This window comes from Neopelma chrysocephalum, unplaced genomic scaffold (genome assembly GCF_003984885.1).
Source record: "Neopelma chrysocephalum unplaced genomic scaffold, ASM398488v2 Primary Assembly neopelma1_200, whole genome shotgun sequence".
Classification (NCBI taxonomy): Eukaryota; Metazoa; Chordata; class Aves; order Passeriformes; family Pipridae; genus Neopelma; species Neopelma chrysocephalum.
The window spans coordinates 2,264,472-2,290,276 of NW_020897862.1; the positions used below are offsets into that span (position 1 = coordinate 2,264,472).

Below are 25,805 nucleotides of genomic sequence, written 5' to 3' on the forward strand. Positions count from 1 at the left end.
TTGACCATTGCCTTGCCTTCCCCTCTGCTGCCCAGGGGACCTATGTCTCTGACAGTGTGAGTCTTCAGCAACATCCCCCTTGGTTTTCTGGGATATATTTGTGGGAAGTTCTAGCAGGATGAAGGAGCAAAACATGGGGGAGGTTGTGAGTCAGCTAATGGAGTGTGGTGGGTTGGATGGGTTGGACACTGAATTAGAGGTCTAGGCTGTTTAGGAGCTTAAAGAACTAAGTCCTGCAGACCCGGGACTCCCTTTCTCTCCATCTTGGCTATCCCGAGTTTGGCCTGCCCAGGGGAGGGTGGGCATCATTCTCTTCCTGCAGATGCAGCAGGTGAGGACTGAGGCAGCTTGAAGGGAGGAGGATTAATCTGAGCGCTCCCAGTCCCTGTACACATCTCAACTAAACCCTGTTGGTTTGTGTGTTCCAGTAATGAATCAAATGGCCACACAGTCTCGGCAAATTCATCTCTTTTATCCTCGCTTATGAATAAGGTAAGAGCCATCCATCACACGCCTTTCATTGCCCCCACCACGAGAAATTAAAGCTGCGATAGCGGGGAGGGGGGGCTGAGATGCGTTTGTTTTTTAATGTTTTGCCTCTAATAAGATGAGTTTGTACCATTTAAATTTTGAGACCATTTTTCATCGGGTATAATTTCAGAGCCACTGCTTACGAATTAATTTAATGAACTGGCTGAAGAAATATATTGCAGCCTCTGACACCTTTTTTTTTCCATCCTTTCTAGACAGAGCAGGGCTCCGAAAGGTTCCTTTGCTTTTTTTTTTTCTTTCATTTTTATTTCCAGAACCTGGCAACTTCTTTCTCGCTCTCTTTTTATAGTTATTCATTTTGTTTATTTACTTAAAAACATTTTTTTTCATTGGAGGAAGGGGAGAATAATTTGTTTTTATGGAAGAGAAGGAAAAAATTAGAAGTTTTGAACCAAAATCATCAATTCCTGTCTTTCTGGTATGAGTAATGGTGTCCAACAGAATCCCCTTTACCGTGTTCTAGAATATTTATTTCAGATAATGTACAGTTTCTTTTTCCTTACTTTTTCCTTAAATTATACATCATCTCAAATATATATTTCCCTTTCACATGATAAATTCTACTGTACCAAGATTAATTTTGCTGCTGCATACAACTGCAGTAGAGATCAGGGCAGCCTTTGAGCCATGCTTTAATATTCTGCTGTGTGATGGTTTTACAGGCATAACTATTGCCCTCCCCTTGGCTCTGGGCATTACAAGCATCAAGGCCATATAACCCTCAAGAGAGGGCAAAGTGACTTTGCCTCGTAATCTCCTGCCTCCTTTCTTTCTTGTTTCATCACTGGTTTTCACTTTGTTGTTTGATTTCTATGTTTATCCTTCATGTCACTTTTCTCCTCCGTGGGCTCTCTGTTACACTGGGGTTTTGATGTTCCCTTTTAAACTCAATTTTTTATTTGTTCCTATGTATTGTCCCTTTAGTGATTCCAAATATGCAGCTTTTTCTGTAGTGAGTAAATGTGCGTAGTGAGTTTGCTCTCCGGGGTCCTGAGTATTCTGAAGGCCCCAAATCAGGGAAATTCTCTTTCAGTGGGCACTTCACTTGAAAATCTCCAGGATAATATGGGATTTAAGCATATGCTTAGAAATCAGCATTTGCTTGTGTGCAGCCTGACACACGAATCTTAATGTTGTGCTGAACAAGCGTAGCACAGGGGCCAACTATGAGTTCTTCAGGTTCTTTTTTTTAAAAGAAGGGGATTAACCAATGGCATAAAGCAGCAAAGAATAGAACCCACTGACTGAAGGAACCAATTCCCAGAATTGTAAGGAACTGAGTTGAGTTCGGTCTGCTCAGGAACACATCACACTTGACTTTTCCTTTTGCTGCACACAGTTTCTGTCCGTGGGGGAATCCTTCATTGTTTGTCTAGGAAAAAGAGCCCTTTACAGGAATGGAATGCCCAACACCCCAGTGGAAACAGACGACCTGAATTTCTGGCTCCAGCTATAAAGAGTTGCAGTCTCCACACAGCAGCAGGGGCTTTACCTTCAGGGGACATTAAGAGAGCCTCAAATAGCCAGGATTCCTGTAGCCTATTGCAGTTTATTTAGGGGGCTGTCAGACTTAATTAACTGATATTTATAAAGGGCTTTGAGATCCTCAAGTGGGTGGAGTTTCCACTGCAAGTATTGGGCCCAATCCTGCATTTTGTCCATGCTGTGAAATTCACTGTTGTTACTGGAGGTAATTGAGAGCACAGCAGAGCAAGAAAGGGTCTGGGAAATTGTGCATTTATTCTGAAAGAAAATTTTCCCTCTAAGCACTCTTGAGTGACTTCTTTTTTCTATCTTGCACACCCCATCTGGACCTCTAAACCTTCTCTGTGTAGAGTCCATTTGAAGCCGCTCACAAAATGCATTTTGTGAGTCCGAGTCCTGCTTTGTGGGGGTTGTGTCCATTTAGCACAGAAAGTGACATATTTCGTTATTGAAGTTAATAAGAATTTTCCAGGGACTTAAGTAGAGGTGGAATTTTTTTTCCCAGATTGAATAACATTTTCCTCCTTCCACCCTCACACATACCTGACACTCACTTTAAAGGAGACATCCTTGGGGCAGGGTCAAGATTACTCAAAATAAACTTGAGCTTACCAGTTCTACCAGAGCTCTGTATAGAGACCAGCATTTTGTAGGAGCTGCACAGGGCTGTTACTGTTTTAGCCTGCACACCTTTTCCATAGTCAAATAGGGGACCTCTCTTCACCTCAGTTCCCCCCTGTACAAAATAGACACGATGCTTCATTGCTGAACAAGAGCCATGAATATTCAGTGGGAACCCGAGTGCTCTGTGATAGTTGGGTGGAGGATGCAGAAGTGAGGTGTTATTAAGTTTTGCTGATGCAGTTGGGGCAGCCTGTGCAGACTTCTTGTCTTCTCACAATCTTTGAAGACACAGCTTGGTGTGGGACAGTCCTGAGGGTGTCCATGGCTGTTGCTGGGCCTGATGCAGTGTCTGTGTTCTTGTTCCAGATGTCCAAGACCAGTGCCAGCCTTGGCAACCTGCTGAACATTAAGACAGAAGGTGATGGCAGCCAGGCTGGGACTGGGGAGCCAACCCAGTACTTGGGCAAGGCAGTGAAGGCCCTTGTCCAGGAGAAGCTCTCTGAGCCGTGGAAGATGTACCTGCGCCGGTAAGGGGAGCATGGAACTGGGAATGCAGCAAAGGGGAAGGGATTTCTCTGCAAAGTGTCTGGTTCATTGGTTCACCCCTGAATTCAGAGTTCTGCTAAATGTAAAGGCCTGACTCTGCCATACCCTGACTACCTGGAGCATGTTCAGTCCCTGCTACCTGCACCAGGTGCTGATGTCCCGTAAGGAATGTCTGCCCACACAGAGTTATTTTGCAAAGGCAACTTGAGAACCAAATATGAGCACAGATCTTCACAAAGCTCTGTTGGCCTGCACTTCGTCTTGGGCTGCTCTTTATGTCCCTGGTCTGTGAGTCCTGGGGACACTGCAGTGTGCCCTTAGCACTGACCTCGTGTGGGACTGTGTTCAGTTACTGCACAGGGGTCATGGAGCCTTAACGGGCTTCCTGGGGCATTTCCTCTGACCACAGGCCACTGAAACAGAGAAAGTTTGGGGGATTTGGGATATGGCAGTAAGTATAAGGGATATGGGAACTGGGACGGTGTCTGCTGGTTTTGTTGTAGGAAAGGAGACTCAAAAAGAAAATGGAACAGATCCAAACCTCACCCACACACACATACGTGCCCAGACAGACACATGCTTTGAGCACACACACGTACACCCAGGCAGACACACGGCTTTGTGCTCTGACACAGATTAATCGCCTACAAATGCCTGTGGACACTTTGTAAATCACAGGCTTTAATGGAAAAGACTAGGAAATCTTCTAGTCCATCTGCCCCTGGCCACTGTGAGATTCTTCCCTGCAGTCCATTTGCATTTGGTCCAGCCTAGTTGTAATTATTGCCAGGCAGTGTGGCTATTTTCTTGTCTCTGGGAGCATTATTCTACCACCTAAGAAGTTTCAGTGTCACAATTTTTTCCATGTTTGCTGCCTGAATTTCCCTTTTTGTAATTTTGTTGCAGTTCTGGTTGTATCCCCTTGAACTACAGCAGATAATTCCTCTGTGCAGTTGGAGTTCCCCCCCCTTCAGATGGTCACAGACTTTCAGCGTGCCATTTAACCAGGCTTATTTACTTCCTTTGGTCTGACTCTGTGCCCAGCTGGGCTGCCCTTGCACTGGCACCACCCAGGCAGAACAAGCTTTGTGCCCCCCGTGTGGGCAGCTCACTGTTTGCACCTATACAGAGCAATGTGTATGTGCAGTGCTTGCCATCCCCTGTGACACTGGGCAGGCTTTCATGTTGCTCTGTGAGTCCCCTGTGTACAACCCCCCCAAGTGTATCAGCTGTGTGTTTTCAAACACAACTCTGCTGCTCTGAACCCTCTCCCTTCTCTTGCCAGGCCTCTCTCTGCTCTTTCTCTCCTCTTGCACTGGTGTTGCCAACTCCTCCCAGTTTAGTATCTTCTCTGAATTTCATTATCACGCTGTTTACTCCTAGATTACTAATGAAGATGTTAAATAAGCTCAGGCTACCCCAAGTCCTCCTCTCAGCACTCACACGATGCCTCCTCCCAGCTCAGTGTGGTGCTGGTTGTCATCAGCCTTTGTTTACAGTCCCTCAGCCAGTTTCAAGCCATGAGGTGGCATCACATCCAGGCCAATTGGAATTAATTCTGAGCATATGTGAGACTGTATCAAAATGCTTTACTAAAATCCAAATATACTGCATCCCTTCATCCACTAATTTTGTAATTCTATCAAAAAAAGCAATTAAATTTGTCTGGCAAGATTTATTCTTTATAATCCTGATGCTGTTTATTGCTCATGGTTCCTTTATCCTCTAGATGTTTAATGATTTTCTCCTCCCTCTTAATATTTGTTCCATTACTTTACTGGAAGGAGAAGTTAAGGCCAGAGGTGTGATAATTGCCAAAGATGACTTGACTTTTTTTTCGCCCTGAAACAACCAGTACTTTGACTGGTTGTTTTTTTTTTCCAATTACATAGTACCTCCCTCTTCTCTGTGGCTTAAAAACCAGCAAATAGTCATGCAGTCAGTTTGGGAGTTAATTTCCATTGCACTTCAGGACATACATCACCCAGACTGGCTGATTTGTGCATACTTATATTTTTCCAACCAGTCCCTTTATCTGCTTTGTCTTTAGTTTTCTCACCCAAAGCAAATGTTATAGTGCAGCCATTTTTGACTCATCACCTCCCATTTTCATCGGGCCTTCTTTTTTAGGTTGAGCACCTCTTGTCCCTGGTAAAGCAACCCCTTTAGTTTGCAGTAACTTGTTTTCATCTCTCTCACCCCACCACTGCTTTCCTTCCTCTTCTCCCTGCAGCCATAACTAACAGCATGTGTTGTATATCCAGGCCTTCTCCAGTAGAAGTTTTTTCTTTTCCCTTTACCCTCCCCTTGGTGAGAGGTCCCTCCTGGGACCACACAGGCTGCCGTTTGTTTCTTGCTTTCCTGCTCATCAGAGCAACTGTAGTTTGTTGTATCTTAATTATGCAAGATTCCCTTGTTAAGTTTCAAATCCTTCCTGCCACTGTTTCTTACTTGATTTCTCCATTCCCTGTGATTCTGGAGTTTCCTGAAACCATATGTATTTGTGCTGCTCTTTTAAAGACAGAGGATCTCAGCAGTGGGTGAGCAGTGACACCACACTGAGCTGGTTTTACCCTCTGACTGTTTACTCCAGGATGACACAAGGCACATCCTAGACGATGCTTGCATGGCAGGGTGGTTGTTCTGTGTTCAGGGATGATGCTCTGCAGTGTTTCTGCAGTCCAGGCTGCAGTGGGGACATTGGTGGTGCTTCCTCTCTCCCATCTGTGGGATACCCTGCTGTTCAAGGCAGGAGGTGGATCCGGATTCCCTTGAATGACTGTTGTTTGTGGGAACGATGATAGAGTTGAAAAACAAAGGAAATATGTCTGTTCCAACCCTGCTTCTCTCCTGGGGCCTTCCCTAAGATGCCTGCTTGTCTGCTTTGGCCAGGTTTGGCACCAAGGATTTCTGCGATGCCCAGTGCGACTTCCTGCACAAGGTGCATTTCCACTGCGTGGTGGAGGAATGTGGGGCCCTGTTCAGCACCCTGGATGGAGCCATCAAACACGCCAAGTAAGTGGGAGAGCAGCAGTCTTGAGAAGGCTCTGCACACACTGCAGGGAGGGAGAGACCACCCCAAATTCCTTGTAAAGGCAGGGGAATGTCCAAGTAAAGAGTGAGTCAGGCCTTGGGCAGCCTGAGTCTGAAGGGGTCAAAGGGAAGGAGATGTTGCAGATTTTAAGACAGATCTGTTGGCACAGTTGGTCTCTCCTGTTGGATAGTTCCCTGTGGTTCACTACAACAAACTACTGGCTTCTCTCCACGGCCCTGGGAAGCTGCCCCACAGGCACACTGAGCTCTGACTGTGGCATTTCCCTGATTTCTCTGATTTCTCCACCCCTCTTAAGGAATTCCCTTCTCCTCACAGACGGTCTAGGAGGGCCCTAAATCTTTACACAGAGTTTGCAGAGCCCCTTTTGGGATTTATCCTCAGCTAATTTTCTTGCAGACTCCTGCCCCATTCTTGTTGATGTTTAATCAAATTATTTGCAATGTTCAAGAATTTATGTCTGAATGAACGCTGTCCTTTTGCAGTTTTCACTTCCGAACTGAGGGTGGAACTGTGAAAAGTAACTCTGAGTCTCCCTTCTCAACCACTGCTGAGAATAAAGCTTCACTGGCCCCTTCATCACCATCTGCTACTTCTGCCACCATGGCAAGTGCTCCTGCCCTCGACGTGCCCACTCCAAGTCCAGCTACTGTGCCCTCTGCCCCCACACTGCTGGCTTGGAAGCAGCTGGCTTCCACTATACCCCAGATGCCTCAGATCCCAGCATCAGTGCCTAACCTGGCAGCTTCACCCTTGGCAACGACTTCCCTGGAGAACGCCAAGCCTCAGGTCAAACCCGGATTTCTCCAGTTCCAGGAGAAGTAAGTTGGAGCTGCCCTTTGCCTCCTCTGCCCCCCCAGCCTTGCAGTCCCCTCTGTACCACTCCTCAGAGCTGCAGTACTACACCTCTATTCACCACCGAGACCTTCTGTCTAGAAAGTACTCTGGCTTTTACCCCACAGAAAATTTAATTCTCTAAAGTCCAGGAAATACTTTCAGTTATCTTAGGAAAAAAAATCAAGATGTTTGAGTACATCTGAGAGCACTTTTAGGCACCAATTTAGAGGAGAAATAACTCGCTGATATATCACTGATTCTTTTTTTATCCCTTGTGAGGTCTGTACAGAAACACAGGTGTCTGCAGTATTTTTGGCACTGAAGGGTTACTGGGAATGAATTGGGGGCGTAAGGTACCAAATCCATTGAGCTGATGAGGTGGACCAGTGATCAGGGGAAGCCCTGGGATCCTGCAGTGGGATTGCCCAAGAGTTTTGTTTCAGTTGGGCTTTAAATTGGAAGAGTGGCCCTCAAAGACTACAGAACCCACCGTGCACTGCTGTGTTCTAATAATGTGAATCAGGAAAGTGCCCTGGCTGGGTGGAATTGCAGTAGCGTTGCCAGCTTCAATTTCCCTAAAGAGGAAGGTGGCTATGGGAAATCTGTGGGCCATGTTTGGAACAGAGGCTTCAGCTGGGCTCCCCTTGAATTAAATTTTGGCAAAGGAACAAATGTGTGAAATGAGTGAAGGTGATGATTGGGTTTTGGATGTATTCCAGTGATCCCTGCCTGGCAACAGACTGCAAGTACGCCAACAAATTCCACTTCCACTGTCTCTTTGGGAACTGCAAGTATGTGTGCAAAACCTCTGGCAAAGCAGAATCCCACTGCCTGGACCACATCAACCCCAATAACAACCTGGTGAACGTGCGAGACCAGTTTGCTTATTACTCCCTGCAGTGTCTCTGTCCCAACCAGGTAAGAGCCATTCCAGAGCAGCTCTGGCTGGAGTGTGGGAGTGGGAGGAGGAGAAAGATCGGGTACACTGACTCCCCAGCAGGAAGGGAGGCTGAGTGTGGCATTCCTGGTCTAACTACAGAACCGTGGAAGGGTCTTAATTACATGGTCTTGCAAAACATTTGGTTTCTACCTAATGGGAAATTGCAGTGCTTTTGTGTTTATTTGACTGGGGTGAAGCAGGGGGTGAAGCAGACAGGGGGACCAGAGTGACCTGAGAGACACAAGTTAAAATAGAATAAAAATCTGTGATGAATCCAGGGAAAGCCACATAGAGTAGTGTGTTACAGAGTACAAAACAGCAAGACAAAAAGACGAGAGGGAACCAGGGGCTCTGCAGGTTGTGGAAGATAAAATGCTTGGGATCTGGAGCATCAGTTCAGGCCCCTCTCACGCCTCAGAAGGGACACCATTAGTGACAGGCAGGTGAGGGTGCATTTGTTTTAGTCCTGCCTAAAGCAGGTGCCTGCTTGCCCCCCCAGCACTGTGAATTCCGGATGCGAGGGCATTACCACTGTCTGCGTCCTGGCTGCTACTTCGTGACAAACATCACCACCAAGCTGCCCTGGCACGTGAAGAAACACGAGAAGGCAGAGAGAAGGGCAGCCAACGGCTTCAAGTATTTTACCAAGAGGGAAGAATGTGGCAGATTGGGTGAGTTTTGTTCTCTTTCTCATGTGGGCTGTGCCATGCCCAGGCCAAGAATGCCAGGAGTTAGGACCTGCGAGTTTTGCTTAAGAGGTATTTGGTCATTAAATCACTAAACAAGACAGGCAACAAAACACAAAGCAGTTCCTGATATGCCTCATGTTTTCCCAAATAGACTCAAGGTAAATGGATAGAAACTGTGATGGAGAGAATTGTACATATGTATTTGTCTGGACATACAGCTTCCCCTTTGTTTTTCCTTTTTATCTAATTGTCAAAGCTTTTTTTTTTTTTGGTGTTTGTTTGTTTTTATACTTCATAGTCTTTTGGGCCTACTGCTTGTGTTGGGGGAAGCTTAAGGGTGCTCTTAGGAGGATTGTTGGTTTTTTTTAGTCATTGGCAGTGCAGCATTTTGGAAGTCAAAGGGCAAATAACCAGAGAGAGAGAGAGAGAGAGACAGAGATGGAGAAGAGCATGCAATAAACTACTCCCTTCTCCTCCAAACCCGTTCTCCACAGCCCCTGTGATCGTGCTCCCAGGGATACAGCCTCCCATCTGAGCAGGGCCTAAGGGAACACCCAGTGTGGCACAGCCTCAGACTGGGGCTGGCCCACTTGCCAGGACTATCAGCAGCACTGCAGCAGTTATTAAATCCAAGTGCCTCCAGTGTGAAGCTGGAAAAACAAACACACAACAACAGAAAGTAGAATGAATTCCTGGGGAGGGACCTAGAGCTGAAATCCGGGGCTCTGAACCGGGGGAGTCCCTAAAGAGAGCTCCAGCAGAGCTCTGTCCTGAACTTCCTGGGATTCTCGTTGTGGTTTGGCTTAACAGTGTCACAGACCTGGGAGTTCCCTGTCACTCCTGGCTGGAACAAAGGCTGGAACAAAACAAGGTTCAGAATAACACTTCTGGTTGCTGTTCCCCCCCACTGCAGGGAAACAGCCACAGTAACCAGAACCAAACTTCTCAGCTTTGAATACATCAAAAAATTTGTACCCAAATGGCAGCTTGTTTGTGGTAACCAGGGTAATGAGTGTCAACACCCCGTGGTCAGTACCTGCCTGGGTCTCACTGACACATGGCAGCAGATTCAGCAGTTGTGTTATTTGCTCACCTTTGGGTGTTTCAGGTGATAGCAGGGGCCAGACAAAGCAGGACAGTGATAGATGACACCCAGCCCACACGGTGCCCTGGCAACAGGCGAGCCTTCACCTGCCCTGTGCTGATAGTGTTTCATCCCACAGCACTGTTTGTTCCCAGTCCCAGAGCACAGGGATCAGAGGGATGGGGAGGGCAGGAGAGGTGGGGCTGTGGGCAGAGCGATACCTAAACAAACACACTCTTGGCATGGACATAAAACGGTGTCTGAGAGCTCCACATGGGCTGGGTGATCCAGGAGCTGCTTGGCAGCGAGGCAGCTCCAGGCTGTGCCTGTGTCAGCAGTGTTTGTTCTGGGGAGGGATGGGGTCCCTGCATCCAGCAGTTTGTACAGGTGCCCATAGGCTGGGCCTGCTGTGCAATAAACACACATTTAGCCAGCACCCTGCATTTGCCTTCACAGATAGAGGCAGTGTGATGGGATGGTGTGGGGGTTATACCAACATGGATCCATCCCTGTGTCTCCCTCCATCTCTGCTTTTTGTGTTGTGTGTGTAGAGATATATGCAGAAAATGTGTGTGTATGGGTATTAGCAGAAATCACTGCCCTGCTTTAAGGGCTGTGAATGTTCCTGAACAAACACACATGATAGGGTGTTGGGTTTTTTTAATGTATGTTTCTATGTGTATAAATATATACGTGTATGATTGGAGAGAGAGACGAAAAAATACATGTGCAAGTAAAGGTGGGTGGGTGTAAAAGTGAGCCTGGCTGTACCTCTGTGTATCTGAGGGTATGGCCAAGGGAGTGGGGAGAACAGCAGAACTTGATTATTGGTACAGCTGTGTTTGGACTATACCAAGCCATTATTTATGAGCTATAGAAAGTGGCTGTTTGGGATTGTTAATGCCGCACGCTCCTGGCACACAGGGCTGTAGCCACGAGGAGCAGAATGTGTGAAGTGCTCCATGCCAGAACCCAGTGAATTGCTTGTTGTTCAGTAGCTGCCCCTATTATACAACATATTTGGAGTGGCAATGAACACTTCCTGGCTCATTCCTATCTGTCCAGAGAGCACACACTGTCCAGAGCTAGAGCTGGTATGAGACTGCTTTTCTGAGAGCACAGTTAAAGGAAAAAAAGAGGAAAAGAACTTTTTATTTCTAATCTAATTATGAGCGTGTATTTTTGACTGTAACTTCTGTGATACAGCTAAATGTCTTGGTTTTGTTCTCTTTGTAAAAGAATAGACACTAGCTAAGACTGGAGAGCATTAGGCACAACTAGATGTAATGGTAATGTTCCTTTCTTTATAATGAAACAATGAGGGATGGGACTCAGCTCAGGCTCACTTCTTAAATCAGCATGCACTGTAATCCTCTCTTGCAGTTGCTCAGCAGGCAGTAGACTGTGGGTTTGTTTTTTTACCTTCAAGACTGTTCCTGAAGAAGCCACGGCCATTGATAATGTTCAATCCCCCAGAAACCCGCGTGGCAGCAGCTTTGTCCCATCCAACCACCTTCCCCCCAGCCCTGCTCCCTCCCAGCACCTTCATGCACTACATACAACGGGTTTTGTGTCTGCAGGTTGCAAATACAACCAGGTGAACAGTCACTTCCACTGCATCCGAGAGGGCTGCCAGTTCTCCTTCCTGCTCAAGCACCAAATGACATCCCACGCCAGAAAGCACATGAGGAGGATGCTGGGGAAGAACTTCGATCGTGTTCCCACTCAGGTAACTCCTGTTATTGGAGCTGTAGATCCACAGCAGTGTTGGCCCCTTTGGCTGCAAAGCTGCTGCAGGGCCAGGACACTTGGACCCAGACTCTTAAGGGTGTGTGTCTGCACTGGGGGATCCTACTGTCTTTACCTGGCTGGACTTACACAATATGAGGAAAGATGATGAAGCCCAGACAGCAAGGCATTGCTTAGTGTAAACAGCTTCTCCTTGTGAATTATGGGGAAAAAAATTGAGAAGGATAACACTAAAATAATCATATTTACAACTTGCACTCTCTCCCAGCTCTCTCAGTATACACAATTGGCTTGTTAAAATTAAAGTGCTTAGGATGTGGAAGAATTGAACGTGCTGGTTAAAGCAAACATTTCCTGTTGCACATAAAGAATCATTTGCTGCTTCCACCTAAGATGGGAGAAATACCAGGCTTGAAATTTCTCTTCCCTTATTGATGTGGAGTTAGCTGGGGCACTCCTGTCCTCTCTCAGGAAGTAGCAGTGATGCAGTTGCTGCTTTTCTAACATGTAACTGAGAGCAACTGGCAGAGTAGATTTGTCTGTTCTCTGAATAAATGGAAGAGCTTCAGAACTGAGCTGCTGCTCCAAGGGACAGCATTCCTGCCACCTCCTGCTTGTTCTTGCTCCTCAGTTGCTTTAGCTTCCATTGACTTGGGAGATGAAACAAGCTGGCTTTATTTAAATGCCTGTGGCTCATCTGACCATAAGAACATCATCTGGTATATGGAAAACAAAAGGGACCATCTGTAGAAGCAAGATGGAAACCCTCTTTTGTTCCACAACATGGGAATGAGAGGTCCCTGTTAGTTATTAACTACTGTCAGTAAGTGAACTGTTCAAGCCTAGTGCTGTTGGATGTAATGAGTTCACAGATGCCAAGGAACTGGTGTTGCTGTTGTGGCAGCTTTGGGTCTTTACACAGAAAGCTTAGGTACAAGCATCAAACTCAGGGTTTAACAAATAGATTTTTGTTCACTACTCTTGTAGCACATGCTGAGTTCAGACCTGAGGATTTTAGTGCATGCTGGGCAGAGGATGCTGGGTTTGACCTCCATCTCCTTTCACTGTGTCAGTGAGAAGCAGCAGTGGTGGCCTGAGCAGTCCTGGGAGCACACAGCACTCATCCTGGTCTGAGCTCAGCCCATGGAGCAATCCAGCAAACAACCAAACAAGGATCAAACCACAGCCTGGGGCTCATGGCAGAGCTGACCAGACTGCTGGGCTGCCACTGCCTCCAGTTTTTCCCATGCCATGGTGCTCTGTAGGCAGTTAGTACAGTGTTGGGATATACTCTGGGTACCAATCCATGACTATCTAGACAAGGCCAGGCCACTGTGAACACAGCACACACGTGTGTCCCCCGTGTCTCAGCACTGACAGTCATGTCTCCAGGGTCTGACTGCAGCAGGACCTACACAGTGAGGCAGCAATGCCAAGATTAACACCTCCTGTTTGTGAACGCCTCAGAATCCACACACCAGGACGTGGTGCCAAGATTAACACTCCCAGCCTCCGAGTGCATCACAATTCACATACCAGGGTGCCCGTGCCAAGTTTAATGCTCTGAGCTCCCCATGCAGGAAGATTCACTCTCCTGGCCCCAGTGCCATGGGTTCCACTCACAAGCATGTTCCAGCCATCCCTCGTGAACTGGAGAGAGATAAACGTGCAGACAGATGGTTTTGGTCTTGGCATCTCGCTTTTGGTGTGAAAGTCCCCGTCCTGTTTTCTTGCTGCAGGTTATTGGCCACACTCCAAGAAATGAGAATCTCCCCCAGGTTGGCAGCATGGCACCCAGCCCAGCCTCATCAGGAACCCCAGCTTCCTTCCAGGGACCCCCCAGCATGATGGACACGGAAACAGATGAGTACATGGATTACACTGGCTGTAGCCCTGGGGGGATCTCCTCTGAATCTTCCAACATGGACCGCAGCTGCTCCAGCACTCCAGTGGGCAATGAAAGCACATCAGCAGGTAAGGGAGAAGGGCAGGGGTGTGAAATGGGTCATCAGTTGCCTGCTCTCTTGGGAGATAAACTCATGAAGAGAGGCCAAGGGATAGCTGCACCTTAAAATATGAACTGTACCAACTTCACAGTAGTGCCTCACACTAACCCAGCTCTCTTCAGCACTTGAGAGAAAGGTCCTTCAAAATGTGCACCTCAAGCATCCAGGAACTAACAGCATATCTTTTTTGTCCCCATGAAGAGAGGTTTTTATCCTGGGTCTTGGAGTTGAGTCTATTTTAATAGCTGATTTGAAAAAAGAAAAAATAGAAAAAAAGAGCTGTGGGCCTGTTCTGTACTTGGCATTTCCCTTGGTACCTTTTTGTATTTCCTCAAGCAGCATCTGAAGTCAGACACTTTCCTGTACTGGTGAGATACAGAAGGATTGTACAACAGCAAATATTATCTACGCAGGGGATAAAACCTACCATGTCTTCAGGAAGCCACATATAAAAGCAGCTCAGAGAGCTCCCTTCCTCACTCAGAAACTCTTGTTCCACTTTGTGCAGTGTTGCACAGAGACCCCCCATCACCCCTTCTTTTGGGAATTAAGTTCCTGCCCTTGTGTCCTGTTTGCCACAATAATGTGCAGCCATCTCACACTGCCCTGTGTTACAGGGTCAGCTTGTCAGGACTCAAGTGCCAGTTTGGAGTTCTGTTATCATCTCATGGTTTCGGGGATCTCTTAGCTGTCCTTCCCAGGTTAAGTGTGATACTCTGCATAGGCTGCCTCAGTTTGCTTTAATTTTCCTACTTTTCTTTCCCACACCAGATGAAGGCCATCCCACGGCACAGACAGCCTCATGTCACTGCTGGGTCCCCACAGTGGTTGCCCCATGACATTGTGGCTCCTCCAGAGGGTTCTGTGGGCAGTGATTCCTGGCACTCTCTCCTGTGTCAGTGGTGGCCCAAGTCACATTTCCTAGGAAATGCTCTCCAGGCAGGAGCAGCTCCACCCCCCAAATGTCAGAGAGAGCACCCTTACAGCTGGTAGTTGGAACAGGCAGGCACCACATAGGTGAACAAGGACCAATCAATCAGGAATTCCTGCCTGAAAGCCTGTGGCTCTTCCCCCATGCCATAAAACCACCCTACTTCCTGCAGAGACAACCCTTCTCTTCCTGATGCTGTCAGTTCCTCACCTTCTGTTCCTTCTCCATTACAGTTCTGTTTCATACATTTGTGAATGTATTTTCCATTTTCATCATATTGCTTCTGCTCTTGGGTTCTCATTTCAGTTCTTTTGTTTTTTGTTTTGTTTTGGTTTTTGTTTTGTTGTGTTTTTTTCTTTTTTTTTTGTTCTTTTTTTTCTGCTTTTTTTTCTCTCCACATTCTCCAGGCTGCCTGGTTCCTTCTACTGCTACTGCTGCTGCCGACGATGCCCACACTGCACCACAACCTCCACCACCATCTCTGCCTCCATCTTTCTCACAAGCCCTGCTTAGGTCTCCCCTCCCCACCCTGCCCTATCTCTTCTCTCCATCTTGTCTCTCGTACTCCCTGCTCAGTGCCACTCTGGGAGCCAGCAGAGGCATTGTCATGCCTGCCGCCAGCACCGCTGGGTTCTCGCCCATCATTGCCACTCCAACTCCAGTAAAAAGTGACGTTCCCTTAGTGCAGGATGCAGCAGGTAACACTTCTTTGCTTTCTCTCCGTGTCCTGTGCCCACCTCCTTCCCCACTCACCCTGCCCACGTTTTTTTCTCTGCACCTTTGGGTCAGTAGAGCAGCCGAGGTCGCTCTGTGCCTTATCTAACGTTACCCAGGGGCCTGCCCGTGCCTGCTCCTTCTCCCTGCTCACACAGTAACCACAGCTAAAGGAACCAAAACCACAGCAAATCATTCACAGACACTCAGGTACCTGAGAGCAATTCCCACCAATTCCTAACTATGAGAAAAACCTAACAAAATCCACAGCTAAAATGCACTTTCAGCCTCTTGATAACATCAAGGAGGCCACAGAGCAAACTTTGGCTCATGTGGCATTAATGGGACTTGGGATTCTTGGTTAGATCTTCCAGGCCACCCAGCCCAGTGCTTGCCATAGTCTGCTGCACATGTCTCTTGGCAGGTACCTGTCTGAGGAGGTACCAGGTCCCATGTTTCTGTTGATCTTGTGAGCTTCATGTGTGGCCACAGTTCAGGGCCTTCCCCGCCAAGTCCAGGCGATGTCACACCATGACATCATCAGGCAGCTCGGGCTGTTTCTCACACTCACTGTTATTTATATCTGCTCTAACCAGCTGCAGAAAACACAGAGAGATTTTTTAGTTTTAAGCTGCCATGTTTCCCATGTGTGACTAAGATCAGAGATGTCTCGGGCTGGGGATTCTCATTCCAGCTGGGATTGGTTTTTAGGGTGTGTCTCAGTTTTGGCTTCTTCTCCCAACTCCCAGCTCTCTTCTAGTTAATTAAGGGCATATTTGTGCTTAAAGTTCACACTTAAGAGGCTTCTGGCAGCCTACAAATGTCCCAGTCATTCTTCCTGCCAGTTTTAGTAATGTGTAAATCCAAGGTCAGTGGTTGGGACTGTGGCTGGAGGACCAACTCCACTTGGAAGTTCACGGGTTTTTCTCATGGGACTTGGCAGGAGAAGGATCCTTGCCCTGTCCAGAGGAGTGTGTGCCAATTAACAAAATTCACAAGAAACTATATTTTTGCTTCTTTTTTAACTATTTGCATGCAACCTGAAACATCTTAACCTTGTGCTGTGCTTTCTCTAATCAAAGACTTTTAAGTTTTTCTTGTTTTTACCTATGTATAGTTTGGTAGTTGGAGAGACAAGCTCATGGCAAACATTTACCATTGAGATTTGCTGGGGATCACATCCATTGAGGCTGGTAATGTTCCATGGGGTGCAGGGACTGAAGGTTGGCTAGTGGCAAAGGAGGAGAGTGCACCAAGGTGTCATCTCTCTCCATCATGCCCTTACTCCGAAACTTTGCCTGTGTGAGGAAACAGAATTACTTTTTAACTAAAGTTTTAAGCACAGCTGTTTAAGTGTTGTAAAAGCTGGGTAGATACATTGAGTTTTAAACAGGTATAATTTAAATTCTACTTATTTCCCATCCAGAGTCTTTCCCCAAAGATGAGGTATCCCATATTCCCATCTGAAGACAGACAGTATGAGCATTCATGCTAATTAACGCTAAAGGACTTGATGATTTGGCTATAATTTTCTAAAAATAAGGAGTTTCTCTGGACAGCAGCAACTTGTCCAGGCACAAATGCACTCACACGAGTTGGCTGGGAGTGGAGAACTGGATTTTACAGTACCAGATGTTCAGGGGGGAGCAGGGAGTAAATTGGTCCCAGATTCTGCAGCGAAGCGCCTGCCAATTCCCAGTCTGCAGTGACACAAAGTTATCCCGAGCCTGCAGTTTGCACCAGCTCCCTGTCACTCTGAGGGCTCGCCCTGGGAGCCCCAGGCTGGTGTCCTGAACAAATGGGTGTGGAGAAACCTTCTGTTCTTTGCTGACCCTGCAGCCTCTCTAGCCTGGCCATGTGGGAGAGGAGGTTCCTGCTCCACTCCAGTGACTCGTGTCCTACGGTGCCACGGTAACTCCAGGAGTTCCCTCAGTGGTCACCTCCTTCTCTTGAAGGGTTGTCACTGAAGGGGCAGCAGGGCAGCAGTAGTATGGAACACTATTCCTGGAATACCTGTGCATCAGCCAGAAAGGGAATAACTCTACACCAGTCAAACAGATGACTGCTCCTTCAGTCTCCCAGACAAGCATTCAAGCTGCTCTGGGTTCTCGGGCCCCAGGCACTGAGTGTCACAAATGGTGTCTCTTTTCAAGAGGATGGCAGTTTCAGCAGGAAGAGAGGCAAAAAAAAAAGAAGTATGTTTTAGTTGCAAGCTATAATTTCCAATTACACTCACAGTTCTGCACCTGGTGAGAAATTCTTGCCTCCAACCTTGTCTGCACTGCATGTTGATACTGGAGATTGTGGTTTGATTCTGGAACTAGCAAGCAGAGAAGGAAAAAAAGTTAATAGATATAATGAGGTCGAGTCCTTGATGTCAGTGTGATCCTGGGGGACGGGAGCACTGGTCAGATGCACTGGCCCTGTGAATGAAAGGGAAGATAGATGAGGGCTCTTTATTTACTGGGGGCATCATGTGATTTTTGAGACCCAAGGGAAAGCTGCAGAACTGGTATTTTCTCTCGGAGTCCACTGGCTAGTGATGATGAGAATTAGCCCCATTGAACATCTGTCCATCTGTCTTTCTAAGTGCACTCACTGTAATATGTAGGCTCATTACAGTGAGGGATGGTGCAGTCTCCTGGCCAAAGTCCATCCTGTTTCTATAAATTCCCCCCTGTGCAGTTTTAATCAGGCATAGGATCTTCTTCACTTCCTGCCTGTCCTTGGCAATGGTAGTGGATTTCAAGAGCCTGGATAGGTGGAACAGTGCACACATCCTGGCTTTTAGCACCCTGAAACTCCTTCACCACTCCAGTGAACTGCAGTAACACACCTTAGTCCTTGGACTGGAGCAAGCCAGCTCCTCCCTATTCAAGTCTCATTTGAGGAAAACGGGACTAGAGATTAATTAAGCAGCAGGAGAAACTGTGAGAGTATTGAATAGAGAAGCAACAGTTAGCAAGATCAGCTTCACCAGCTGAGGCAAGGCAGGATATGCTGAAAATTGAGGAAGTGATGTCCAGCAGGCGTCAGCCAGTGCTGGATCCTGGAGCTCAGGCTCACTCAGAGCTCGAGGGATGAGCTTGCCAGGATGGCTGGGAGATGCAGAGACCTGGCTGTCAGCAACACCGCTCTCGCTTTCTCTCCCCAGGGAACACCATCACTATGCCAACTGCCTCGGGGGCCAAAAAGCGCTTCTGGATCATCGAGGACATGTCCCCGTTCGGGAAGCGCCGCAAGACCGCGTCCTCCCGCAAGATGCTGGATGAGGGGATGATGCTGGAGGGATTCCGGCGCTACGACCTCTACGAGGACTGCAAGGACTCCAGCTGCCAGTTCTCCCTCAAGGTGACCCACTACCACTGCACGCGGGAGAACTGCGGCTACAAGTTCTGCGGCCGCACCCACATGTACAAGCACGCGCAGCACCACGACCGCGTCGACAACCTGGTGTTGGATGATTTCAAACGCTTCAAGTCTTCGCTGAGTTGTAACTTCCCAGACTGTCAGTTCTCTGGCAATAGCACACACTTCCACTGTCTGCGCTGCGGCTTCCGCTGCACTGACAGCACCAAGGTGACAGCCCACCGCAAGCACCACGGCAAGCAGGACGTCATCAGCGCCGCGGGCTTCTGCCAGTTCAGCTCCAGCGTGGACTGCGAGGTGCCCGACTGCAAGTACAAACTCAAGTGCTCCCACTTCCACTGCACCTACCCTGGCTGCAAACACACGGTGGTGGGCATGTCGCAGATGGACTCGCACAAGCGCAAGCACGAGAAGCAGGAGCGAGGGGAGCTGCCTGCCATCTCCCCCGGCCCCGAGGGCCTCGCCCACTCCACCCTCGAGTATGACATCCAGAACTCTTCCATCAACCTGGACAGCTCCCTCAACCTCAGCACTGACAACAACAGCTCCCTCTTCTTCCTGCAGAACGCGGCCGGCGTGGGCCTCAACGACTCCCTGGACCTCAGCAAGAAACAGGCAGAGGCCACCGAGGGCCCGTCCCCGAGCAGAGCCGGGACCGCGCCCCAGGAGAGGGGCCCGGGGGCATCGGGCTCTGGTGATGTGGAGGATGAGGATGACTCTTCCCAAGAAGATGAAGAGGATGATGAGGAGGAGATGAATGAAGAAGAGGAGGACGACGAAGAGGAGGATGACGATGACGACGATGAGGAGGACGATGAAGAGGAAGACCTGAACACGGATTCTGAAGAATCGCTGCCTGACCCTGAAGGCCTGGCCACTAAAGAAGATGGAGAACCAGAGGAGGCTGCTTCTTCCACAGACCATGGTGATGCTTCCAGGCCACAGGGCGAGCCAGCCCTCACTCCAGCCCCAGCTCCTGCTCCTGCTCCTGCTCCTGCTCCAGCTCCAGCTCCAGCTGCTGCCCCAGCCTCCACCGCTGCTCCAGCAGCTTCTCCTTAATCCTAGAGACAACGACGGCAGTGGTTTGGTTTTGCTCTTACACAGAATTACTAAGAGGACCCTATGTGAGGCGAGAACAAAGATTGGGATGGCAAATGAAAAACAAACTCCGTGCCACACACACGAGAGAGAGGAAGGAAGGAAACCCCTGCTCCTCCCCAGGCCCCATAAGAGATCGGTTTGCAGCAGGACTGGTGCTGCCTCATCCATTCTACAGATCCCGGAACAGGGGGCAGGATGCAGCAAAAAATACCCTTTATATGGACATGAACCTTGAGGGTACCCGCTGCTCTTCCCTGCTCCCTGCATGGTGCGTGGGGCCTGTGCCCATCTGGGGACCCTTTGTTATGGGTGGGGCTCTATCCCCCCAATTTTCTTTCTGGGTTTTATTTTTCCATGTTTTCAGTTGTACGATAATAATAATAATCTCCACTTCTTGGAGGGGGGTGGGTGGGAACAACAGGTAATGAATTTTAGAGATATATATTTGTGTGTGTGTCTCTCTATATATAATGTACACACACACACACATATATAAAATTCAAGGAATTGGTGTCACAGAGACAAGTAGCTCAGCTTTTGCCAGTGGGAAGGAGGGGTGAGGGGTGTGCTCTCTCTCCACCCCTCCCCCTTCTTTCTCCAGCATTAAATGAATGGCATCAGACAGCCAGGGTGGGAGTGGGTATTTATTGTCACATAAATGAGGACGCATTAATGAACGAGCAGGGGTGGGAACGGGACACTCCTCTGTTCTTCCAGATCCTTTTTACTGTTAATGATAATAATTTTGAATGCTATTTATATTGTAAAACTTTCTCAGTCTACACTTTCTCTGTAGGACACCTCTCCTCATCCCTGCCGCTCTGCCTGTAGGGATTTAGCTGAAGTAACCTGGGAAGAACACAGCGGGCAGTCACAGGGTCTGTCACACTGGAGGACTGGGGTTAATCCGCCATCCAGTTCCATCTCATCCCAACCCCCAGGTGCTTCCTCTCTGCTGAGGGTGAGGCGTTTTTGTGGTGCTTCAGTATCCCCATCTCAGGAGGTTGTGAGCTGCCCTGTCCCACAGGGAGCACCGTGCTCAGAGGAGCGTCCGGGCTCTGCCCCGAGCGCTGGCACCAGGACAGGAATGTCCCGTGCCCAGCCCTGTCCCCAGCCTGGCATCAGGACAGGACAGACACGGAGCCCTGGTGACGCTGGGAGAGGCCAAGGCAGCGCTGCCGAGGGCGGAGGAGGCAGGACAGGCCCGGGATCCGCGGTGGGTGTCCTGCTCGGCCCTGGGGCGGGAGGGGACGCGCCTGTCGCGCAGTCCCCGGACCCGCTGCAGCCCCAAAGCAGCGCTGGGGAGGTGCCGAGCGAGAGCGGCCGCAGGGCCGGGCCACGCCGAGAACCTCGGACAGGGAGGGCCGGAGGCTCGGGCACTGCGTGAGCAAATGCACCTACACTGTGGGACCTGCCACCTCCAGCAGCTCGGGCTTGTCCCTGCTCCAAGCTCTTCCCCGCTCTCTTTGCCTGGCCTGGTCTGGGAACACACACTACAGGACACTGTCCCAGACTCCGGCAGGTGAGCCAGTGGCTGTTTGACCCCAAATCCTTGCCTGAGCCTGAGAGGGCTTGTCTACACACACCAGGGCTCCAGAAGGACTAGTATGAATTAATTCTGATAATAGTTATTTCGGTCCCAGTTTTAAGTATACCAGCCTAGTCTGAGCTTTGTCCCTTTATAAAAAAAAAAACCCTAATTATTTTTTTCTGATACCATGCAGGCGCCCTCTCCCCTCCTCAGCTCTACGAGCCCTTCAGCTCCAAGGGATCCCCGGGATTTGTTTTCACTCTGAACAGATAAAGGCCTCAAGAAGTTTAGGTTGCGTTGGTTTTGTTTTTTTTTTTTTAATTATTTCCCTAAGGAACTGGTGCAGATCAGGTCTGATTTATAAACAAGCAGCTCAGCTGTGTAAATGTGGGGACAGAATGTTCAGATAATGTTTCAAAAGGAAAGGCAAAAAAAAAAAAAAGTTGTACAGTATTTTTCCTGTAAAGGTTATTACTATATATAGAACAAAAGAGAAACCACCAATGCCAGGGGGATGAGGGGGGGTCACCTGCCTTCTGGATAGCCCTTAGATATGGTTAATTGTGTGCAATTTTTTTTCTCCTTTTTTTTTTTTTATTTTTTTCTCTCTCCTTCAATGTAGTGTTTGTTTGTAGGGGGTGGCAGGGGAGGGGGGGCCTTAACGCTGCGGTTTGAGGCTGACTTGACACTCCCAGCACTGACCGGAGCTGCACGGTTCCGAATTCTAACTTGAATTTTGTAGAGATGAAACAAATGAAAAAAAAAAGAAAAAACAAAAACAAATGAAATATTGTTATTACTAGTTTGTAGTTTATTTAATTCTTTGGAGTTCTTTTCCTCTATCAGCTATTTGTGTGGCTTTTATTTTTATAGGGGTTTTTTTTTGTTTGTTTGTTTTTGTTTTGTTTGGTATATCCCCTGCCCTCAGCTGTGTGTTTCCTAGCACAACCCGATTCCTGAATAGAATGAAGCTCATGTTCCTGGGGCAGAGTGATGGAATGATGCCCTGGAATTTCTCAAAATGGGATGGGGCAGAAAAATATTTTACTTTACCAGCATTTGCTGCAGGTTCTGTACTTGTACATTTTCCCCATGTCCAATACTTAGATAGGATGGTGATGGGCTCCAGGAGGAATCCTTGGATGTAACACAAAGCCACATCTTGCAAAGCAGATGTGATGATTTTGTACCACTGAAACACAGGATGTCTGTCAGTGACTGTGGGAGCAGCACCGAGCCCTGCCCAGCCAGGGCCAGCGTGGGGCTCCCTGGGGCCACCCGTGTCCCTTGGGACAGACGGGCCCTGTCCCTGCTGCCGGGACCTGGGAACCTGCACCGGGACACAGCGCTGTACCTCTCCCCTTTCATATCTCACCAGACTCCAGGAGTCACTGCACAGCAGTGGGGAAAGCAGGAAAGCAGAAGTGTGTGGAGAGAGGGGGTGATGTGTCCAGCAGCTCTGCCTGGTGCTGGCCGGGACACATCCCGGGGGCAGGAGTGAGCCGGGATCCGGCGGGATGGGCCCCGTGTCACACGTCCTTCTGTGCGGCCCAACGTGCCAGAAGGGCCTGTGTTTATCTATGCACACCATTTTCTCCCCCAAGGCGCCCTTACTTCTCCCTGACATCTCAGCCCTTCTCCCAAAGTTCTATCCCCTCTTCTCCAGGAGCTGGCACAGGGAACAAGAGTTCTTTCCCCCCAGGCTGCTGCTCCAGGTGACCCCTGGGCAGGGTCAGGTGCCCTGGCAGGACAGTGGCCCCCGGCCGGGCCGGCCCCAGAGCATCCTGCTCCTGCTCCTGTAACTCTTACACTGTCTCTGTTCGCAACAACAACAACAACAAGTCAACAAGGTTAAACCCGACTTTTTATTCTGCCATGTCCAGGCTTTAATTCAGCAAAACCCTTAAGCAGATGACTCTGAGCGGGCCCAGGTTTAAGCCTGAGCTTAAGTGCTTTTCTGATCAAGGGCCTCAGCAGCCCAAGGACCCCGTCAGAGCAGGCGTTTGTCACTCCAAGCTCTCATATCAGTGGGACTGTCAATGCTGTTGAAATAATGTGCTTAAAGAATGACCAGAGAAAGAGAGGGAGATTCAACTGACTCTGTGAGGAGGGGAAAGAGGAGAGAGGAAACGGAACTGTTCTGTCCAAAACAAGATAAAAAACCAAACAAAATAAACCTTGAGATGGACCCTCCTGATTCTGCTACCATTCACTGCTGAAGAGCAAAAAAAAAAAAAAAAAAAAGAAACAAAAACTATTGACTAGATTGTTCATTCTAGCCACAAACTCAACTGGATTAAAGTCTGCGTGGAAGGAATTTTGTAAAGAAAAAAAAAAATTAAAAAAAATTTTCCAATGTAGCAAAAAAAAACAAAAACAACTTTAAAAAAACAAAAATGAAAAAAAAAAGACAATGAGGGAGGATTCTAGCCTTTTGTAATATCCATATTGCACACTAGGACTATAAGCCATTGCTAGCTCATTTTGAATTTTAAATGTGTAATTTTTTTTTGTTTTGTTGTTGTTTTTTTTTTCTTTCCGTGGGGGAGGGGGGGGAAATAAATGCTTGAACCACCAATGCTCTTTTTAATGTTTTATAAATATGTATGTGTATATATATAAATATAAAAATAATATGTATGCACATATATATGTGTGTGTGTATATATCTATATGTATATACATATATATAGATATATAGATATATATATAGGTTTTGAGACAAAAATGCAGAAAGTGAAAAAAAACACCCTAAACAGGATGGTGTGCTCTGATTTACTTGAATCTGGTCTCTTCAGCACCTGCGTTATTAAGAACTGAATATTTTTCCACTTGAATTTAGTGCTATTAGAAATTTAATATATGTGTTTTATTTATTTGATTTTTTTTTTTTGCATGACTGATGCAAGGTTTGACATTTTCACTCAATAAAAACTGGAAAAAAAAACCCCAAAGTTTTAAGTGATCAAGTTGTCTTCTTGCTTGAGGTTTATGTTTTTAAGAGCTTGGAGCAGGGGGTGTTTGGAAGCCCTGCACCCACGGAACAGGGAGCAGCAGTGCTCAGATGGGAAGTGCAGTAGGAAGGGAATTCTCTTTACCTGGACTCTGGCCTTAAGGTTTTCCACTGTGCTGTGGTTTTATTGGAAGTACCATCAGGGCCCCTGGTAAAGCCCTGCTCACAGCTCCACAACTTGCTAAATGGGATGTGGAATTAGAGAGGTGACCATTCACATTTTGACTTTTCCCTTCCTACCTTGGCCTACAGGCTCAGGGTGCTGGATTGGGATTCATGGTGGAACTGCCCTTGCTGTAACCCACATGAAGCCTTACAGGGACGCTCAAAGCCCCAAATCAACATCTTTGACACCCACACAAAAAAAGACAGGAGCCTGAATGAAACATCCTGTCTGGATGGAAGGGGAGGGGGCAGTGGATCTTCTCAGTCACACACTTCTGGCAGAACTCAGCAAGAACACAGAGCTGTGCCCCAGCCATCAAACATCCCAGAGCCAGCCTTCCTCCCTGGCTGCTCGGCAGCTTTTCCTGCTGCAGAAACCTGTGCACACCAAAGTCCTGGCTGCCATCAAGGGTGAGGATGTCCTGGCAGGAGGGTGTCCTGATGGCCCCAGTGTGGGCACAGTGCCCTGGTACAGCTGCTCCAGCTGCCAGGGGGGCTGGTGGGAAGAACTATAGGTGAGCTAAAAACCTGCCTGTCCCCTGTGCTCCTACCCAGGACTCATCCCAGGCCTGGGCACTTCCACACCCAAGGTGGGTCTGGAACAGGCTTTCATCACCGGCATCCCTGCTCTGGGACAGGCAGTAGATGCCACTTTATGAGGAAGTGAGCAAGTTACTTTGAGGAAAAAAAAGCCCCAGTGCATGTTTCCAGCACATCCTGTGCTCTGCAGGGATTGCCCTCGAGGTGCCTGCCAGGGGCCAACACGTCCCCCAGCACCCGCCCTCCATGGCAGGGCACTGCAGGTGCCCATCCCCAGTCCTGGTGGGAATCCTTACGTGTGCCAGGACTGAACTCTGCACAAGAGCTGCCTCCAGGGCAACCCCTGTGCCCTCCACCCTGCCCAAAATGGTTCTTCCAGTGGTGGGGTCCCCGAACTGCCCACAGACAGCACACACCCAGCTGCCTTCCTGGATGGGCTCCAGTGCCCTGGAAATGCGGCTGGTCCTGCACCAACAGCAGGATTTGGGTGTCTGTGCATCCGTACCCTGTTGGCAGTGCCGGGTGAGCTCCTGGGCACTGCATGATTCCTGTTCTGCCAAGTGCTACTGGAGATGCAGAGCCAAGCAATGTCCAAGTTCTCGTTTTACCCTCCCGTGTGGCTCTTCCTCAGCCATCTCGAAGCAGCTGGGTCTTTGTGCCTCTCTGCCATCATCAGAGAACCCAGGAGCAGCAGAGCAGTGCCTGCCAAGCCTGGTGCATTGGCAGCAGCTGCCTCCTTATTAGCAGAGAGGATTAGACTCCTCTCTCTTTCAAAGCCCCCTCGTTGCTCTGCTGCAGCTCCCAGCCATCCTGTTTTCAGATGTCATTATCTGAACACGCTCCTAATCCGACCTTGGAGCGCAGAGGTTTGTTCTCA

The 25,805-nt window shown here is 48.4% G+C and overlaps 1 protein-coding gene across 13 annotated transcripts in view; it reads left to right on the forward strand.

The window, feature by feature from the left end:
• CASZ1 (castor zinc finger 1) overlaps positions 1 to 24,161 on the forward strand; it is a 284,376-nt gene extending 260,215 nt beyond the window's left edge. For 12 of the 13 annotated variants that reach the window (XM_027702933.1, XM_027702942.1, XM_027702935.1 and 9 more), the window contains 10 exons: positions 429 to 492; positions 3,028 to 3,188; positions 6,100 to 6,222; positions 6,745 to 7,080; positions 7,816 to 8,014; positions 8,536 to 8,707; positions 11,390 to 11,538; positions 13,298 to 13,532; positions 14,903 to 15,193; positions 18,364 to 24,161. In XM_027702933.1, the coding sequence (XP_027558734.1) occupies positions 429 to 492; positions 3,028 to 3,188; positions 6,100 to 6,222; positions 6,745 to 7,080; positions 7,816 to 8,014; positions 8,536 to 8,707; positions 11,390 to 11,538; positions 13,298 to 13,532; positions 14,903 to 15,193; positions 18,364 to 19,637 (3,004 nt within the window). In that variant the 3' untranslated portion in view covers positions 19,638 to 24,161. The remainder of the gene's footprint in view (positions 1 to 428; positions 493 to 3,027; positions 3,189 to 6,099; positions 6,223 to 6,744; positions 7,081 to 7,815; positions 8,015 to 8,535; positions 8,708 to 11,389; positions 11,539 to 13,297; positions 13,533 to 14,902; positions 15,194 to 18,363) is intronic. The other variant, XM_027702946.1, reaches the window with a different exon arrangement.
• Positions 24,162 to 25,805: the final 1,644 nt, after the last annotated feature.